The sequence below is a fragment of the Bombus pyrosoma genome, linkage group LG5, assembly GCF_014825855.1.
Source record: "Bombus pyrosoma isolate SC7728 linkage group LG5, ASM1482585v1, whole genome shotgun sequence".
NCBI classification, from domain to species: Eukaryota; Metazoa; Arthropoda; class Insecta; order Hymenoptera; family Apidae; genus Bombus; species Bombus pyrosoma.
In genome coordinates, this window is record NC_057774.1 from 3,096,716 (window position 1) to 3,118,584 (window position 21,869).

The 21,869-nt window shown below is 36.5% G+C and overlaps 1 protein-coding gene across 8 annotated transcripts in view; it reads right to left on the reverse strand.

Moving 5' to 3' along the window:
* LOC122567626 overlaps positions 1–21,869 on the reverse strand; it is a 585,073-nt gene that overhangs the window by 122,670 nt on the left and 440,534 nt on the right. For all 8 annotated transcript variants that reach the window (XM_043726374.1, XM_043726375.1, XM_043726373.1 and 5 more), the window contains 2 exons: positions 21,745–21,863; positions 7,999–8,302 (listed from right to left, as the gene is read on the reverse strand). In XM_043726374.1, coding sequence (XP_043582309.1) covers positions 7,999–8,302; positions 21,745–21,863 — 423 coding nt within the window. The remainder of the gene's footprint in view (positions 1–7,998; positions 8,303–21,744; positions 21,864–21,869) is intronic.

The window sequence follows — 21,869 nt, forward strand, 5'->3', positions numbered from 1 at the left end:
TAATCGACGACGACGACGCGACGACACCGGGACGCGATTATGCAACTCAAAGAAGTCGGACCTCTTCCTCTCGACAGCCGCGCGAAGAACTCATCTCGAACGATCCTTTGTACGGGGAAACTAAATTCTGCGGCCAACAGGGAAATTCTTTTTTTTCTTCGCGAAACTGTAATGATTCGTTGATAGATCTCTGTCTTGATGTTTTTGTCGCTTTCAACAGGGTTCATTGGTTTATTCATTTTGTAGTTACGGTTTTATTTTTTTTTTTTTTTTTGTAGCAATGAGATTTATTCCTTTTTCCATAGTGGAACCACTATGTTTTCAAAGTGGTTCTATGGTAACAGATTTAGAATTATAAAACGGAATATTGCAGGTACTAGGACACTCGCTGATCTCATATAAAATGTAGTAATTGGTAGAAAGTTTAGTTATTCATTATTCTACGATATCAAGGAATTACTTTCTATATCCTGTTACGTTTTTATATGCCGACTATATCTGCGGTGTATGTATTTCATGAATTTAGAGATTTAGCGTTTAGTATTTTAGTAGTTGAACCGCGTGCTCCATGAATTTCGAAATTTAATTTAGTTTTTACGTTGAAAATGGTTCTCGTATTTGTTGTGAATCGTGTTGTTTCCTGATTAATCTTTTTAGTTACGGTTTTATACGTTAAACCTTTGTGAATACGCTTGTATCATGATTTTTCGGGATTTACTATATTGAAGAGATTTTTTTTATCCGTCTCCCGTGTACAGTATTTAATTTATAAATTTAGTTATATTTCCGAGAATGTAGAAATATGTAGAAATTAAAAGAAAAAAAGGAAAACGTTTTTTCTGTTTGATTTAAAAAGTGTATTCTTTAATTACGTTTCGATGTTATTGACTTTTAGACCCACGTAAGACATTTTTCTTTTAGTTAAGCATATGATTTCTTTGTTATATTTGTTTGTTGTACCCTTTGTTATACTCTGTTACACTGTGTTCTCCTTGGTTCGTTTAAAAATAATTTGGTACAATTATTCCTGTTTTCATACGAAAGTTAAGTAGATATTGTCGTTTACTAATTAGTGTAATCGGGTTATACCCCCAGTGAAATAAAACAAGGGATTCATTAAAATCATGAATAGTTAATAAAACGAGGACACGTCTCGAAGTACAGTCACCTTCCTGGCACGATCTTCTCATTACCTCTACTTTATATAATTCCGTATTCATTAATTTTTGACATGAAAAATTTGTTTCGTTAGCGATTGTCTAATGAAAAATGCGAGTAAGAGATTTCCCAGCGAAATGTCAGTTTATTTTCATAATTCAAGAAGAATAATCAAAGAAAAGACTTTCTACATGTACAATATACATAAAAACGCGTATTGTTAAAAATTCATTAAAAGTTTTCTGCCCTCGAACTACAATAAATTTTATCCTGATAGCCCAATTCATTCAAAAAGTTTACAGTATTTGAAAACTTAACTTTCGGTAACCATAATATGTTCACACGTCTTTAATTATGTATCTACTGTACCAAATCTCCCTCACCAATCCATTCCAAATCAATTAGCCAAAACTATTATAAAACACTCGAACCATAGCGTGTCAGTCGAACCATTCACCGCGAAACTTTATCGAATTTTGTCTCTCGCAAATCCGATTCTCTCTTCTAATTGCTTCGCTTTCCAATACAAAATACAAGCACGGTTAACAAACGTTAACTTGGAGAATTGTGAATTTCACGATTGACTTGCCGGTGATCGTGATATGCTGTCTGCACGACTGAAAGGATTTGCTGCGTGTGTGGGGGACAGCCACGAGGCCGGAACACGGTCGAACGTAATTTGCAAACTTCGAGACACTCCGATTCCGATTTCGATTGAGATTCTAAAGCCGGCGGGCACAAACAGTCAAGAGGAACCACATGAGCGCGCATCCCATGTGTACCGTTCGTACCGTGGCTCTCGTTCGACCTAGTTTACGATGTCTCCGCGCTAAGAAGATAATTCCGGGCCGGAGCGAGCACGGAACGAACCTCTGAAACGGTAATCACGATCGTAGCGAATCAAGGTCGAGTGGGACTCCGTAGGGAACACGCGTTTACCGTAATTATACGGAGCTGTACGAGCCTGGAAACGAGGGAAACTTTATGCGCTGGGATTTTCGGAGGTTCGGTGAAATTTTTGTCATCAGGTGGTCGCTTGAGATACGATTCTCGGTGCTTGGGGAGAAATTTTAGTTTCTTTTATTCTTTGGAGTTTGTGTTAATTTTTTAAGCAACTTGTTCAACTTTCGTATGAGGATATATGAAAAGAATAGAAAAATTATCGAGTAAAAGTGTTTTTTGACTATGGTATATTGTGATATATTTGATTGATGTTTCTGTTAATCGTTCGAGCATTTCAATTTTTGCATGGAAATGCGCGAAGACAAGGTACAAAGTATATTTATTAAAAGTACTTTTTTTGTAAATAGTATTAAACATCAAAGATTATGATAAACGAGGTACGTACAAATCTTTAGAAATGAAATCGAGAAACGTATCTACAGTAATTCACAATTTGAATTTTCACTGAAACATTTACAATATAACATCAACCAGCCGAAAGACCTACATTATCAATTTTGCAAATCGATAAAGCGCTGTTTTCGATTTCCATTAACGTACTTCATGCTCAAATGGTTTTTAAAATTCCCGAAACGCGTATGTTCACCGAGAAATAAATGAAAAACAACAAACGGTTCACGGGTGCACCGTTGTTTCGTTTCATAGAATTCATCTGCAAATTAAGAATATCATCGACTTCCGGCTATAAAGTGCATGCACGCGTTCCTCGTCATCTATGATTAAGGGCAATTCATGGAATTCGGGCGATTCGCTTGATTCCAACTAATTACTGGTTGAAATTCCATCGGCTGCGTATCCTCTGTTCCATGAGAATGTTTTTCATGAGTCTCGACGCGTTTTATAGCGAACCACGCGCGCTTGGTACTTTCGGTTCGATTTTAATCATATTAAATTCGAAGCTACCGGGAGCTCTTTCAGCTGCCATTAATATTGACAAAGAGTCCCGGAATTTCATATTACACGTTCCTGTTTCCATGAGTGTGCATTCATTCTCCCGTGAATATCGTTGTCGTTGCTATAAAATTGAACGCTGCCGTGCGATATACGTCTATTGTGCATACATAGCATAATGCTCATTAGCTGAGTGCATTAGAGCTCCTAGGCTTAGAGCGTTCATTGCTTTTTTTGTCTCAGGATAAGAATTTGCCGGAAGAAATGCCAATGGAAATGTCTATGGAAACTAGCTATGGTTGAATCGATGATGAAATGTTTCGTGTATATCCATATCGAAGATTTTACGATCTTTTACTTTTTATTATCATAGTATTTTAAATATTCTATTTTGTAAATAGTTTGTACCATACAATATTCATTTTATAATAAGAATAACTTGGGAAATTGGGAAATGGAGATCCATTTCTTCTTAGTAATGCTTATGCCAATTTCTTATCAACTTTGAAATTTTCTTACCCCTTTTTCTCTTCGTCCTCAATTATTCTCCGTTTAATTCAAATTCAAAGCTCACAAATGTCCAAATCTAATATACGAGACGTTCTTTATGTACCTATTGCTATTAATATTTGCAAATTACAAATTAATTATAAATTCAATTATAGATGCCGAACATTTTCAAATCAATAATCAACATCTCCTAAATGATATTATATCAAAAATGTTATTTTACCGTTGAGGAAAAAGGTATTTCTATCGATACAGAAAATTACCGGATTACTAGCGGGTGACCAATACACAGGGACGAGCAACACGAAAGACAATGCCAAACCCGATGCCACGTTGGACCCCTTTCCTTTATGGTTCACCTTGCCCTTTGCCGCTTTTGTCGAGCGTACACGCTTCCACGAGCAAGAAAGTGATTTTCTGCCGCGATAAACGTGATTTCTAAGACACGCTGCCTTTACCGTGCAATCAGAGGATCGGTTGAACGACCGACAGACGCCTTTTGATGTCGAATCACTACCAACGTCCCTTCTACTGGCTCATCTTTCCGCCACTCTCGAGTGGATTTCACGCGACGAACCGCTCTTTACATCTGCCTATTGCGTTCACGCGGCATCCTTCTTTCTAAGACCTTCGATTTCTTCGTAAATCGTAGCTATCTCGTGTTGTAGTTGCATTTGAATAAAGAAAGTAGAGTTCCTCGTATTAACGGATAATTGTGATTTTCCCGATTCCTATTAATAAATAAAAATATGCAACATTATAATATCTAGATCATAATTATAAATAAAAATTTAAAAATCTTTTTTTTGGAAGAATTCTATATTTTATCAGCTAAAATTTATGTTGCAATGGGATATAATTATCATCTAAAGTTTGAACAGCCATTTTTCGTTAACCACGATTAAATTCATTTCAGTTAAACGTACAGTATCAATTAATCAGAGTAGCTGTAAAAATTTTCTAACAGAAGCGTTGGATTTCTTTTAAACTTTATAGTATACCTTAACACCTAGAAGCAATTGATTATCCTACGAGGGCCGTGAGTTGTCCTGTTAATACGGAATACATCTGTACCAAACAAGCCCGAAAAAATGACTTTCGTCCCTTTAACGTACAATAACATACACTGGGGAAAATAGTCTCAGCTTGTGCTCTCTCGCCGCTATCATAGGGGACTTTTAATAAAGGTACTTCAACGTTTTTACGTTGGTACATTCACGGCGTATAAACTGACCTCTTCTTTGCACTCGTGTCTGGTGTTTAAAGAGATACCTCTGCGCTTCTGGCAGTATTTTTCTACTTTGCATTTTTAGCCAGCATTGTGTCTGAACAAACGAAACGAGCAACGAGCCTTCTGCGAATTTTTAGGAAACTCAAACCTTTGTGAATAGGTTGAAAATCAAATAAAAATACAAGATAATGTGTCAGATCATTCTTACGGTTATTTCAGAGAACGATACAAAATAAACTAGAGCAATATCTGATTATCTCCATCATCCTCTGCGGATTCTACAGGACTAGTCTTATTATTAAAGAATTATTAAGGAAATTAAATTATCCGCGCGAAATAAAATTTCTACAGCGCAACCACCGTTCGCCCTGTAGCAATGATTCACCAAGGCAAATACGTGTCGTCACTGTACAAATCTTTACAATCGAAAACGACGAAGATGAAGAAAGAAAAAGAAGAAGATGATGAAAATACCTCGGTTGAGCGACGCTGGAGCACCTGCCCCACGAGGAACTCGACGATAACCACTCGGGTTACGCGGGTGAAGAAACTCGAGGTCTGTGTAACGTCCGATGAAATATCGTAAATCACGGAACTCGTTGTGTCTGCGAAGTTTTCATAGACGGCCGATTCGACCAGCCCTCTCCGGTAACACCCAACCACCCCCAGGTTTCACCTCTTTCCGCGTCTCATTCTCATTACGAAGTTCCCGGTCATCAAATTTTATTAGCCCCGCTTCAAGGGTTCGCCTTACTTCTAACTCAATATCGTAGATTTGTAGTCTCGGTTTAACTACCCTCGTTTCTTTCACCTTTCTCTCTTATGCTCGCGCATATACGTTCTCCCTTCGCCTTTTCTCCGTCCTTCTTTTCGCTTGTACTTTCTCGGGCGTCTCAGTGAGGAGGCCAAGATGTAAGCACGGCGAGCTCCAGCTCCAGCGACTTTGAAAGCAGCAATAATTTCGTGCTCCACGGCCGAGAACTAATTTCCACCGGGTCTGAAGGCGGCTCTGGTGGACGGGGGATCTAGCCAGATGAAGAAGGGTGGACTCACCAACGCCTCCTTTCGTCCTTCACCTCTGATTCTCTTCTCTACTTTCTTTTTCTCTTTCGTCTTCTTCTTTTTGGTTTCTTGTAAGTAGTTCGTTTTCTCTCGCGCCCTTTTACCGCCCGACAATAGCCAACCAGCTCCATCTGCTATACCAGGTCGCGAACCATCGCACCCAGTACGGTTAGGACGAAGCTGCCTGATTCCGCGAAAAGCGCTACAGCGAATGCGACGGCTAAGTCGTGGCATTTCCGCTCGTCGAATTAACCGATATTCCTTGATCAGGAGTGGAAAGTTTTGCCATTCATGGATCTATCGTGTAATTTATTTACGATGAGCACAATTGGGGAAGTAGAATCTATAGGCAGAGATCTCTTACATTTTTAGTTCATCTGCTGTTCTATCAATGTTCAAAAGAACTTCTTCTTGTTAGTCTGGCTTACAATTTGGAAGTTTCGATAATTGAAAATGTCAGTTTTCCATTAGCACATAACTATTTCTAAGAATCAACTTAATCGCATCATAATAATATAATGCACGCAGCTATGATTTTTATAAAGGACAAAGTTAGTGCAAATCGATTTCTCCATAATTTTTAATTAAAGTATGTGCCTACGAAAATAGATAAATCTTCGAATACCTATGAAATATTTGCATCATTTACAGGTTATAGGTATAGGAACATTTAATGGCAATTCGATAAATGACGTAAATGTAATTTTTGTTATTTATTTTCACAAAGTACTATTGCACTTAATATCCACTGCTATCGTCATAGATACTACTACTGACGGTGTTTCTACAAACTCCTGCTAGTGTCACGGCTGGCTGATTATGCTAACCAACTCCACTATTAGTAGCGTCCGTCCCTGTATGCCAGTGTAAACGATGGCTGACTGATACGGCCAGTTTCTACTGCGTTGGTAATCGCCCGCAATATTAACATTCTGTTTATCTAGGACATCGTATTACTACATTCTTGGTAATTATACGCTCAAGTTGGTTATATGGCATTCTTATTATAAAGCTTAGAATAATATTATTCCTTTTCTATCCAATATTGCAATAAAAATAAAATTTGTTAATATCATAAAATTATTAGTCGTTCAATTAACATTAATGCGACGCTTCTTCAAGATAATTTATCCATACGTAATACAAATATACGGTTAATGAAAACGTTGAAATCAAAATAACAATATACAATATCGCTAAAAAGTTTGAAACATATATCTCACAAAATTAAAGAGAGTTTTAACGAATCAATTCGAAGAAAAGAACAATTCCAATAATATTTCCAACCATTTCATCACGTGTATCATTAATTCTCCATTGAAAGCTAAGTGCCTTATAACACGTGCAAACAACAGAAACCATTTCGTACATTTCTCCGTCGACCTTATAGTTTTCCAATAATTACACTTAGCAATAGATGGAGGAAGAAACGTGACAACAAATGTCGAACGCCGTTATTAAAGAATTTTTCGCAACGACTATAATCCCTAATCTGTCTCTGAACTGATCTAATTCCTTGAATCCAGTTATCGGAGTCACTGTACCGAGACGGACAAATTGAAGCTCGTGAATGACGTATAAAAATTAATGAGGGTGCAGTTAGAGGTCGCGTAACATCGCTCGACGATCAGGCAGATCAACGTAATCCTCTTATGTCGCTGGATCTTCAGATCCACGTTGACCGGACTCATCCAAGAGAGCCGCTATTCCCTAAGCCTTTAAACCTATCTCAGACGAACCAATATCGGACCAATTTCAAGAAAACGGTGTCACGATATACATATATCTATGTATACATATATACAGACGCGTAGGCAAGCTTTTGAACTATATCAGTAAACGGAACGATAGATAGATGGAAAAGATACTTTCGCAGGAAGATTTCGTTTTCTTTTCGTTGCTTTAACATCATAACTGAGGCCGTTTATATAATTGAACAAATATTATGAGCGAGGTTTCACCAACTACAAAATATAAATTATCAACTTATTAAATATATCTCGTAGAACAAGCTTGATTAAAAATGAATGAAATTTTAACTTTTTCGATATATGACAATTGTAACTGAGTTATAAAAACATGTATTTTTAATATACAGATTCGAGCAATATTTAGTATATTTTTTTGTTATTTCCACTATGTTGTTTCAGCTAAGTGAAATGTGAAATTTATTGCAAACTTACCTTTTGCTGTTGCGCCTGTGTCGGTTCTGTGGCGAGCAGTTGCTTCAAGGCCGGATGTCCGTGTCCATTCGGTGTCGACGTTGCACCTGGTGTGCTGGGCGTACTGGGATTGCTCCCTGGAGTGTTTGGTGTATGCGGGCCCGTAGTTGGACTGCTAGGACTCACGCTTTCATTCACCTTGCTACCAGCATGATGATTCTCCGTATGCCTCCTCAGGCTCCTCGCGTCGCAATACGACTTGCCACATCCTTCCGCTTTGCATTCGTATGGCTTCTTGTTTCGATGCGTTAGCATGTGCCCGTTCCTGGAAAATAATATAGGATAAGAATTATTTTTAAGTTCGAAGAATTTTTATAGTAAATTTTGATAAAAATGATAAATCTTTAGCGAAATTCTTTGAGACCGTTTTTCAATACGATAATACGTATCAAGAAGTATCTTCGTCCTAATTAACAATAACAAAAATACGTAACTAAACACAGTAGTAAAAGATTTATACACAGTCGGTGATATTATCCATAAACCCACATTCTACAAGAAACGTGGGATTCCTGTCACGTTTCACCGAGATCAGACTAACACTCTGCCAAAGCATTCATAATCCAGCACCGATATACAAGAAACATCCAAGAGAACTCGACCATCCGGCGCCCCAATCATGCGTAGAAAATTATGTCAGTCCAATTAAGTCCTTATCTATATGGAGGATCACTGGAGTCCAGAAATCTTGTACGAGCTACACGACTATCTTGGCATCGAGTTATCTGCGAGACAGATCTAAGCTCACCTCCGACGTGACAATCTTACGACCGTTTCTCTGTGCTAAAGACCGATCTCTCCAGGCTATTTATCTGATAACCATAGCATGGAACGCCATCGATAATGCTAAACGTACCGACTCGGCAGTGCTATGAAATCTTTCAATGAATATACCGACTGACTATTATCATGTTAATAATATTCGAATATATAATACAGGACAAGGGGCTAATCGTAGTACAACCGGACAGAGGGTTGTTCTATGTGGAAGAATAAGTCGAATATGTGGAATAAAATTTGTTCATATGACGCCTCGTTTCTGAAAAAATGGACTTTGAAAATTTGTAGTATACCTTAATGTATATACTTATATACTTGATGTGATATATACACGCGCATGGTAAATTTTCAAATTTATTTTGCTCGCAAACGAAGCATCTTACGAAAGAATTTTGCTCCATATTTTTATATATCACACATGTATTTCAAAAACGTGACATTTTTGGGAGAACAACCTCTTCTACTAGAAACTACCCGACGAGTAAATAAATTCTGCTACTTTATTCATCAAACACTTCAACATTATTAATACTTCATTACATAAGTTTTAGTTGCTTACTAGTTTACCATTTTCAATCATTTTCATTTGTACTATAAACCATATCCCTATAACCCCTGTTACCCTAAAAAAAAAAAAAAAAAAAAAAAACAAGAAGAGTGCGATAAAAGACGGAGAAAGTGCAACAAGTTGGCCATGTGGCTGACGAATAAAGGGCATCTTTACTACCCCCATGAATCGTCTGATACGTTCATCTCCCATGATAGTTGGCCCTATAATTGCATTAATCCAGCAACGAGGTACACGGTGGAAACGACATCGTTAAACGCCATTGTCTAGTCGTAACTATAATCTAGAGATTGGAGATTTAACGCGGATAAAACAGCCAGTAAGTACGAGGGTAAATCGTCGATCTGTATCACTGGTGGCGCTATGCTTGCTCTCGTTGTCGCCATCGATACGAACCACTATGCTGGATCCGATTTCTCTGGACAAATATTTGCCTGGAATATCAATCGCGACGACCGAACCGAGAGGGAAACGACTCTAACGGAGTATTTTTCAGATTACTCGATTAATTTGCACCGTCGCGTCGTTGCGTGGAAAACGTAAACGAAAACGATTTCGAAGTAAACGACAATCAGATATCTCGTCTCGCTAAGAGACTATTTTAGAAATTTATTTAACCGTTAATGTTGACTTTTAAAATCACGAACGAAGTGACATTTTCATTCGGCGGTGCTTTCTACGGTTCAATCTGTGAAAGTACCATCTTTCCTTTTTTGTCGTTTATAGAATCTTCTCGACGTTAAATATCAAAGGTTTTAATTAGTAAATTAGTAAAGGAGCACGGAGATGGGCAAAGTTCTTTTAAATATTGTTTGCTGTTTAAGGAGATCGTTGAGCTCGTTGAAAAAAATGTTACCTTTAACCTTTAGCCTACGCGTCAACCTTTAATTTTTTAAGAGTGAACCACTTGCTTCTTCTGTTAAGAATAAAATCAAGAATACTTGGCGCTTTATAAATAAGAAGTAAAGCGCGCACCTCAATTAGGAATTGTATAGAAGTATGCAACGTGAGAAATATTTATATTATTTTCGGTTCTCGTGGCAATTAAAAGAAACAGTAAATTTTAAGAAGATTTTTCGTTTGTCAGAAACATCCTATGTATGAATCTTATTTTATAATCTTTCTTATTTTCCAATGCAACGCTTCTTTTTTATCAGCTTCCACTTTTCATTTTCATAGCTATCAAATTTTTGTAATCATACGAAAGTACTACCAAATGATACGAAACTTAATATACTTGGACTTAATTAATTAGTATATAAATGTTATAATAACTGCAATGGTACACAAATACTTTTTATAATCTCTGTATATATCACACATCATACGATATACTCGTATATATACAATTTTCCTATAGTAAGCGATCAAATACTTTTCTGAGTCACTGTATATGTAACAGAAGGTTCATCGGACGAATCTATCCATTTCAATGTATTCCAACTAGCTATTCTCATGTCGCAACCCTTTCTCCCTTCTTGTGAAACTTTAATGAGCCCTGGAACATTGTCCACGTCTCGTATCTTTCGACACAGAGAGGATTCTCTTGTGGATCGCGCTAAGAAGTGGCCGGAGCATAGCACGGATGACATCGTTTCCAGTAAATTTTCCAACAGTCCACCGAGGCCATTCTCTCTCTCTCTCTCTCTCTCTCTCTCTCTCTCTCTCTCTCTCTCTCTCTATTGGTGCAAGTTTTATAGTCCATCGATATACGAACGAGGTCTCTTAAATTCTATCGCAGAATGAACTTCCAACTGGGCAGGGTTTAATTTGTAAAAGCTAATTCGTTCAACTTTAACGTATTTCCTTTCTGATCCGCACACAGTTCACGCACACGCACAGGCACATTGAATCCCGTGGGAATCTGCATCCATCCGGGAATCGATCGACCTATTCTTGCGACTATTCGTTGTTAAGTGGTGAAAGAGAAAAGCAAATAGCTATTTGCAAAGATATTGGAAGAGTAAGAGACGGGGTGAATAAACAGTGGAGTAATTTATTTCGTAATTTTCTCATTCGCTTTGATATATAGTGCAACGGAAAGTGTAATCTGAATAATTAGATTTTGTAATTTATGGAGTGATTAATTTTGTTTGATACTTCATTTGTCTGTGTAGATCAATTGTTAAAGTTGTAGCAAGATTTTGATTCGCGTTTCAGATATACAACTAGTACACTAAAACTTCAAAATATTAATAAAATTAATCTATCTGAATTATAATTTAATTTTCAATAAATGTTGAATTTACTCAACAAATAGTATGCTTATTGAGAGTTTTTGGTGTTTGTTGAAATTTTGTAAAAAGAAATTATAATTTTTCTTTGCGTATGCAAGTCATTCTCAGAGTTAATTTTTGCAGGTAATTAATAGTTTAACAAATCGCTGATATTTATTATGATTTACTACGTACGTAATATCATTTTGCTTCAAAAACCATTAGGAATACCACGAACTAACATTGATTAATTTTTTGTTGATTCGAAATAAACTTAGGTTTGGCCGTGAAGAAGATAAGAGTGTGAAAGATGGAAGATGTATACTTCCATAATTTCTTTCGTTCTAGTTCATTTTCCACGGCGAAACGTTTTTAGCTCGACGAGGGGAAAGGAAAATGTACGAACAAAGACCGTATTGAAGACGTCGAAGCAGGAAAGGAAAGCTTCGTTGTTGAAGGAGAAACAAAAGAACGAGAGTTCTGCGGATCCTTTTTTTCCTTTAATGACGATGTACCCTTTAAAGAACCACGTTGAAACTATATTTCTAAAGTAGAATCGATCACCATATCAATTTTTAAGGCTAATGATCCCCTGGATAATTAGCGCAAATCTTAAAAGCAAAATATTCGATTCTTTAAAATTGAAATAGAAAAGCGAACGTTCATCGTCTCTTTTATTTTAAGTTCCGTAAAAAATTTAACGGTTTACATTCCACGTACTTTGCATACGAATCGGCGACAAAGGAAAGGAAAGGATAGTGCTTTCCTCTGAAAACGAGCCATAGCTCTTGTTTAAAAAAATTCCTCTTGCAACGAGGATCCGATGCAAACATGAGAAACAACTCAGCAATGAAAACACCAAGGCTTTTATGACAGCTTATTCCCCTTGAAATACAACGCGCTACGTTAAAACGAGGTTACATAGACACGGAAGAGTTCAACATCTATATCCTAACTTCAAACATGCTGCTCGATCAACCGTATTAATGCGACGCGAGTATGTATCGATTAGAATATTTTATTTCGGTGAAAATGCGAGGTAGTAAATTATACTTTATTTTAAGAGTCGATGACAAATGCTTGCGAACGGTATAACGTGATAATTATTCAAATTTAAGTTAGAAAAATATGTGGACTATATATAATAAGCAAAAATGTCCAAAATTAGAATATTTCGGGAGTATAATAAAATAAACTTCTATTCAGTTTTGTTCGTAGACATATAAATTAATTATGCATAAATATGCTTGGTTTAATTATTCCAACGAATTAAACAGAATTGCAATATCTTTTATAAGGAGGGAGAAGTGTTCCATTTGCCATCTCAACTCCCAGCAATTTATTTATCTACGGCCCACGAATTTCATCTTTCATTCAGGCTTTCAAATGTAATCAACTAGTGACTCTTTTCAATAAATCCAATTTCATTCCTTTTTCATAAGCCATTTAAAACGACAGCCATTAAAACGACACTACGATATTACACCTCTTTTCGCTGTTTCGCACACGTTGGAAGTGCGATTATATTAGGTTGTACGAAAAGTTTCTTTCGTTTCAAAAGGTGATAATAAGTGAACAAGAATTCCTGTTTTATACTATTTTATTGAATTAGGTATGATCCACTTCGTTCTATTTCTATTATGTTCGTGCATAATTCAATAAACTAATATAAAAGAAAAATTTTCGGACAACCTAATATAATAAAACAAAATACACAGATCGCTGAACAAAAGAATTCCTCGAACAACCCTATCACCGTAAAACATCTCCAACATCGATTCTTCCCTCTAAAATCATCCAACAAACTCCCTAAACCCGAACAAATTTCCCACGCGAAAATTCCCTCCTGGATTCAGCTGTCGGGATCGAAGATTAAATTCGCGCCAATTATCAACTCTCCATTAATTCCAGCAATGACAGAGAGACGGCAGTAGGGACTAGGCTCCTACTAAAGAGGAAGCACTATCGGGTTCGTGGAGGCTGTTTCCCCAGGTCTATTTTCTTTCATTTCACGGGGTCAGAGCATCCTTAATGCGAGGCGGACGAGACGGAAGCGGAGGAACAAAGGGGGTATCGACGATATCGAGGTGGGAAAGCAAGTCCTCTTTACAAGCGGAAGACCGAAGAAACGACCAGGCTCTCTCCCTACTGGCTGCATCGGCAACGACTCTTTCTGAATCCCACTCTCCCCGTCCCTTCACCCTCGTCACCTCGAAGTTGTCGCAAATCCCTTTCGGACGGAAAGACTGTCCTCCGCTCTTTCTATGTACAGGGTGTCCCAGGAGGAAATCGAATAACTTTGTTAGAATGTTTGGTAGGTTATTCTGGATGAAAAAAGTCGGAGTAGACTATATGAGTCTTGGTTCATTCGACTTTGGTTCATTTCAACAAATAAATAAATACTACATATATATAATTGGAATAGAGGAATAGAGGAAAATTCTTATCTTTCTTTGCTTGTACATACCAAAAGTGTTCAAAGTGACAGTTCCTCGTTTCATATTTGTTTTACATATAAATTTCGTTTCTTAAATTTATCCAGCCATACTCGCCTAATAACATCAAATTAGAGGCAACAGCGTTGCTTCTATCTTTTTCTTTTTTTGTATTTCGTACTTTTGTTATAATCTTTTAAGAAAGCTTCAGATGACTCGTATTTATACGTGTAACACTGTCCCGTTTATACGTGTAAATTATATCTATTGTCATAGTTTGGCCGTTAAACCCTGAGACACTCTGTATATATATTATATATATTTTTCTCTCTTTATGTATACAGTATATATGTAGCCTGGCTCCCGAAGAAGAGCTCTCGAAGAGAATACCTCTCGAGGTATAAGCGCTTCCTTTCGTCTTTCCTCATTTCAAGCGGCACCGTCGCCGTTCGAACACGGGAAAAGGACTACGTGGATTTACTTCGATAACAGAGATACGCCGTAGAACTTACAATGGCGCGTCCGCTCGCTCGGCAAGAAAGGGTTGAACAGGCATGACAGAGAAGGGTGGCAAGGCTATGCTCGCTGGACCGAGTCTGGAAACGCAGCTTTCTCCTCGCAGGAGAATAAGAATTTCCGGAGATGTTGCGCTCCTCTTTTTTTTTTTTAGATTTCAATTAAGCGACTCTGGAGCGTTTTTCTTTGAATAGGAGAGAAAAAAGTTGTCGTTGGATTTGCCTGTTGGCGCGATTAACGTTATAGGTTGCGTTGGAACGGCTCCTGTTATCTAAGGATTTGATATTCAGTGGTTGCTTTTCTTCTTCATCTTCTTCTTTTTTGTTTGGTGTATGGATCTTTGAATGGTTGAGCGTGTGAAAAGTTTTCTAATTATAAAATTGTTCAATTGTTTGCTAAAAGAATGTTAGTATCGTGCAGTTGAAATCAAAGTTATAGCTCGATGCGAAAGCTTTTAACCCCTGGCTTATAATATCGAGCGATACTTGTGACAGAGATTATAATTCCGATTGAATGAGGGCAGTTTATATTCTCTTTCGTAACAAAGCTTACTTTCAACTCTAACTTTAGTTTCCATTCTTCAAACTGGAGATTATTAGATACAAATTGTATAGAATATTTCGATATTTTGCCATCTGACAGTGTCGCGCTCACTTAAGTTGCTATTCAAGAAATCATAAGCCAAGAGCTTAATAGCGACTTAACTTGCTCGGTAAATTCTGTTGCTATAGGTTATTATAATAAACTGTAGATGTATAGAAAACTAAAAGCAATTCTTTTAAATGAATTAATAAAAGTTGATAATTTTTAACACTGTATATGTCCTTTCCTTTTAGCATATTTAAGTAACCGATAAAGGTACAAATATCTCAAATCTATTAATTCGATTACAACGTTAATATCATAAATATAATTTTACAATGACAATAAATAAAATTTGCATGCAGATAAATTCCACGAAACACCACTATAAAAATTCTCTTGAATATTTCAAGTAATAAAGCGATGTATCCCAGTTTCAAAGTTTCATATAACTCTATCGTGTGTATGTGTGTGAATTAAAATATTTCGCAAACTCTTCTCGCCGAAGGGTACACACATGAACAGTTTATACTCGAGGAAATCAAAAATGTGCAAAATAGAGAACAATTGCAGTTGCGAAGCTAGCAGCGAAGGAAGGAAAGCCCGTCGGCGTTGTTCTTTTATATTTCCTTTTACCCGTTTAATTACTGCAGCATGGAACAACGAATTCTATACAAATTCTATGTAGCGTCCACGAAATAAGAGGCTTTCAAGGGATAACAGGAAACAGGTTAAGTACACGGAGATTCTTTCTTTCCTCTTCAGTGTACTGTTGCCTAAAGTCGAACAGCAAACGCCTGTTTGGAATGTTTTTGATAATAAGAGCATGCAAATCACGGGAGAAGCGTGGCGCTTAGTACAAACGGAAAACAAACGAGAGAACGAGGAAATTGTTGCTTGTGACCTATTATAAGTATAAGGGAATCTATGTTTTCTGCGTCTACATTTTGGTAAAATTGAGTCAAGCCAGAAGAAGATTATGTCACGTGTTAAATGTAATGGAAATTGAATTTTCTGATCTTTTTAAACATTTCGTATATATTTAGATAGTTGTATTCTTTAGAAAAGATCTTAACTTTCTAGATTTTTTTTCAAATTAAAAAATATTTTACGTGTACTTTGAAATATTAACGAGCAGTTTCGTATTATTAAAATTATAATGAATAAAATCAAAGATATCGTATTGGAGAATTACTATTGTTTAATGTACTTTCGTTGAAATGATTGTATTTACTTAATTCCCTATTGAATTGAATTCTACAGAGAAATGCATGGCCTAGCCACGTTTTAATGAAAATAGATTAAAATACCGAATATTAAGATTAAAACAAGAAAATGAAAAATAAAATCATAAATTAATTACAAATTGTTACAGCGATTCATAAGTAAAAGTAATCGATTGCATTAATTTGCAAGAAATATGGGTGGTATCTGCTGTTTAGTCTAATAAAAGATCCCAAACGAAGTAGATTTAGTTCAAGAATAATCGCCCGCCGGTAAGAAATGGAAAATTAATTGAGAAAGAAAGATGTTTTCATCCTTTTTCTTGTGAAAAATTTCCGGATAGCTCTACGAACGCGTTACGTGATCTAAAACCCGCTCTTTCCCCTATTATATAATGATGAGAGGAGAACAAAAAAGGAAGTTGAAGGGCTAGATAACAGAAAGTACCAGCAAAAAGTGTAATTCGATGCTTATTAGTTCGTGCAAATGGAATTAAATTACGCTCGATCATGGGAGCATTACTTTTATTTCCTGATCAGCCGTCAAACTTCCTCTGAACGATGAGAGCTCTAATCACGTTTGGTCTGAGGGTGCCTATCTCCGCACTTTTCCTGTTGTCAGTAATTCGAGGCTCGTCTAAACGTCACAAAACATTTCAATGACAAGGAAAACTATAGACAATCTCCTATTTCTGCTTTTTCTATCGAATCGATCTCCAGTTCCTTTTTTCTCGATATTTCTTCCCTTTTTAATTAAAGCATCGAACACCATGAAATGAAAATCAAGATATTTATATGCCTACAAGTATTCAACAATGGCAAAATTGTTCTATCTTTCCAATTTAGATAATAGTCTTTATGTTTTGGGATTTTCTTACTGTTTATGTGTTTATATTCGTGTATTTTATTATTTAAGACAAAAGTTCAAAGAATTTTGACATTAATCATGTTAAATGGTGTCATCTTATCGAACGCTTATAATACTCCATGATACTCCATGTTGGTAAATTTTAGCAGATATTTAAAAATCGTCTCCCACTTGATTATAGCGAGAATAATTGTGCGTCTCAGTCTGATGACTGAGAATATAATTATATATGATGTAGTAAGCGACAGAAAGTTAAACGTATTCGATTGCCATTCGAATAATTTATCAGAGTGTTTAAATTGTTGTTAATTAATATTAATATCTTTACATAACAATAGTACATGTACATACAGCGAACAGATTTTTACGAAGATATAAAAGAAAGAAATAACAAGGAATCTTGCACGCGGGAAAAACACGAGGGACAACAGGCAAGCTTCCTTTTGCCCTCGATTAATTAGTTGATTTTCTTTATGCAATGGGAGTTTCTTACCAGACCCACGCTCCAAGAAAATTCTTTGCTAAATACTTGAAAGGCAAGAGACTTCAAAGAAGTATTTCATTCACGACAATTGCAATATTACATCCAGCCGGTTGAAATATTACGTAAAAAGCAGGCAGGACGTAATTTTTTTCTCTTCACTGAACCTAGCAAAATTTTCAGCTCGATGAGCACGAATTAAACTTCACGCTGAACTCGCGGGACAAGAATCTCGAAGTGCAATTATACTTAATTTTCATACGTAATAAACTGTACGACGTGGAAAAAAAGAGAAGGAAAATGTTTATTTTAATAACAAACAATTTTTACTTTTTTTTGCTTCTAACAATTTAATAAGAGACATCCACAGTGAAACAGGAATTTTTGTTGTGAATTATAAAAACTTTTATTTGACAAGAAATAAAAATGTGTTAAGTAACAACCACTAAAATATGAAATCTCCCCAGTAATTCTATTCTTCGTATTACTAACATTACTTTTTTCCAAACGAAACATTTCTCCTAATGGAACATTCAAGCGACATTCTACAAATTTTATTTATTTAAAATTCAAACAAAATTTTCCGAATTTTCAACATTATCAATACTTAAAAATGTAACCTAAATTCGCACAATAAATTTGGAACACGCGATATAGATCAATAATTTTATTGCCGATTACTCCACTTGCGAACCATATCGACAGGCTTAATACCAATTTTATCGATTCCGAATACGAATCATCGAGGATCTTATTTTTTGCTATTCGAAAAGCAATACTTTGGTTATCGGCAAAGTTTAAAAGGATTCGTAGGGAGGGAAAACACAATTCTTTACGATTCCGTACGTACAGAGTTAGGTACTTAAGTCCCTCATCTCTGCGAGATATCCGAGGTTAAAAGGATTTCAATAAAAACAGGAAACAGGCCAAGGACTTTTTCGCTGATCGGATAAAGTCGTCCACATCGTTTACTCGAATCCCGGCATATGCTTTCTTGAAAACGAGTTTCAAAGTAACCGACCAGGAAATTTTATGGACGCAAGCCAAATGGAATGCCCGCATGGGCCAATGTTTTTTGCCGAGCTATTCTTGCCATCGTGTGCAACTTGTTAAGATTGATAAAAAAAAAAAAAAGAAAAAAATCGTTGAATTCTGGAATCTTTGAATTCTGAATTCTGGCTACTTTGGTAGTTTGGAACTGATGAATGAGTTGTTTGAAGTGGAAGTCGATGATCAATAAGCTGAACTTCGTTACGATCTTTGAGCCTACGTATCGAATTCCTGGTATTCAAAGAAACAGATTGCATGAATTGAAAGTAGTATAAAGAAAGATAACTCACACGATCCAACTGTCGAACTTTAAAATATTCCATCCAAAGGTAATAACATATTTGAAGAAAATTCTTCAATTCAAAATCGATAAGAGGGAATTTTCTGTTGAATTTTCACGCCAAAAGCAAGCGTACAGTAAATAGTTGCAAGATAATTGATCTTGAATCTCAGGCCACGGAAGAAACTCGAAAAAGGAACAATCAGCGAGACGATACCTTTGAACAAAGCAACAACAACAAAAAGAGGGAACAACTTCTGGGAACCATGGACGAAACGAAAGTAATTCTAAGGGCTGTTCGTCAGCTCGTATTGAGCTGAGTGTTGAGCGACCCTATCGAATAAAATACGTACATAAAACGAAGGCGACACAGTGGAAAGGTCGAGGAAAAGAAAAATACGGTCTACTCGGAGTGGATCCAGCGCACGTAGCACAGACGGAATCAAGCACAAAAGAGGATTGTGCCGATTTCGACGAGAGTACAAAGATAAACTTTCGTACGTTCCAGTTATAAAGGATTCTTATTAAATATCTGATAATTGAAATTACTATAAAAATCATCAATACTTCTTTGTCCTGATGTTTCATTTAGTATTACTAATTTACTAAGAATTTAGAATTTATATCATAAGCCTGAAAACATTGTACGGCGTTGTGTCTAGTAAAATGTTTGCCTTTAAAACACATTCTCTTTCTTGATTTTTTCGAGGCAATCCTATTTTAAAACAATTGACAAGGAAACCATAAAATGTATAAAACAATTAGTTCAATAAACTTGTTACAACTAAAATGCTATACGAATCAATCAGGGTTATCTTAATAACAAAATTAATCTGCGTAATATCAATAGCAAAGTTCCCTTAAGAACAAATAACTCGTATCCAAAGAAATTCACAATGAGGTTTCGATCAAATAGACAAAAACGAATGATTAAATATCTTAAATACGAGAAGCAATATTCCATGACGTATCAATAAATTTTCGACAAAGTATTCAACGAATCGCTAGTAATGCTGCACAGCCGAGTTGAACGTCACAGAAAGAGAGAGAGAGAAAGAGAGAATGGGCATGAGATGCCGAGGAAAAAGGAAAACTTACCGAGGGGCAACGTGAACGAAGATACGTGGCGAATTTCGAATGAGAAGGAAGAAGAACCGTTGAGAAAGTAGAAGAAACAGAGGGAAGATTTGTAGATCCGTCTACGCAAAAGGTAATACAAGTCTAACTCCTCCCAACCAACCAACAAGTCTGACCAAGGCTAGCAACCGTTGCTGCTACTATTGATTCCCCTTTATTTCTTTTTCCGTTCTCGAGAAAAATAGAATCTTCAATTCCCGCGATCCTGCGATCCTCCGAAGTCTTTCTCTTTTCACGCCATTGCGCACGTTCCACGCCTTTCGACTGTTCGCAACTTTGACTCACGATCAGTGAAGAATAATCATTTCGAAATGTTTCTTTGATTCGAACGATGCAAGAGAACGTATTGAATTCAACCTTTTGAATTTTATTCTGCGATATAGCGAAGAGTTAAAAATTAAGAAACGAAGAAATTTGGAAGATCGAAATTAAATAATTCAAGGATTCAGAGATTCGCAATTTTGAAAATGCAAAGATTAAAATATTTCGAAATTTAAAAATCCAATGATTCAGAGATTCTAAAATTGCAACGTTAAAAAATTCAGGAATCTAAAATAACTACTCCATCGTGTGCATCTGTAAACGATAAGAGGCAACATCGATTCACCCAGTTGCCGAACCTTTTTACCGCAGTTCAAATCAGCATTCAACTAGCACCAATCGCAAGCAGCGTGGCTCGGAACAAAAGGCGAGCTTTCCTCTTGAAATCCGGCCTAGAGAGCAAGCTGCACTCCAGTCGTGGCCCACTCGTGCGTTGCCTCGAATCGCATATCAGAAACAATCCTCTCGTCGAGTGTACAAAGCACCAAAACAGCTATTCCATAATATTATGTAATGCACAAGCCTTAGGAAGCCTCATTCTCTACCAGAATAGCGTCTATTCGTTGAGAGGCTTTGGCGGACGTACATGAAAAGCTTCGGTTTTTAGATAGAAGCGTTTTGTTCAAAGACTCATTGAGGATTCACTATCGATGAAGGAGGAAAAGAAGCAAAGTTTTACTTCCTTTCGGGAATCGAAGAAAAGATATAAACAAAAAATACTGATTTTGCGCTATGGGAAATCTGCTCCAATGACCTTGGTGCACCATACGTATATCGTAGAAGTGACGATCCTAACAATGAGTAACTTTCAGAAGGTTTTAATTATCGCTCATTGTTTATTAGAAAGTTATTAACAGAAAAGCTTTAAAAAATGTGCAACTTATTTTGAATAATAGAAGACATATGTAGAATTCTTATTTTATAAATATTTCAATTCGCTATACTATACTATATACTATACTATAGTTCCACTGTAATTCTACGACACTGTTTCTTCGTAAATGTTATTTCTACCTCAAACATAAACTATACAGTGTTATAAATCTGCATCGTACAAACAAAATATTTTTCTAAAGAAGAATTACAGATACGTCAACACATCGTTGTAAAAGATTAAAATCTAAAATTACCCCGAAACTTATCATTTTTTTTATTAATTTTATCACGACGAACGATTGAACTGGAAGAGATGGCACAAGTGTTGGTTAATTGACGCGGAAAAGGGGCGAATGGTGTGCATCTATACTCACAAGTGGTCCTGCCGCTTGAACGCCTTGCCGCACATCGTGCACACGTATTTCCTCTCATCGCTGTGCGTCAGCTTGTGCTTCGTGAGCGCCGATGCGTTGTTGAACACCTTCCCGCAGACCTGCAG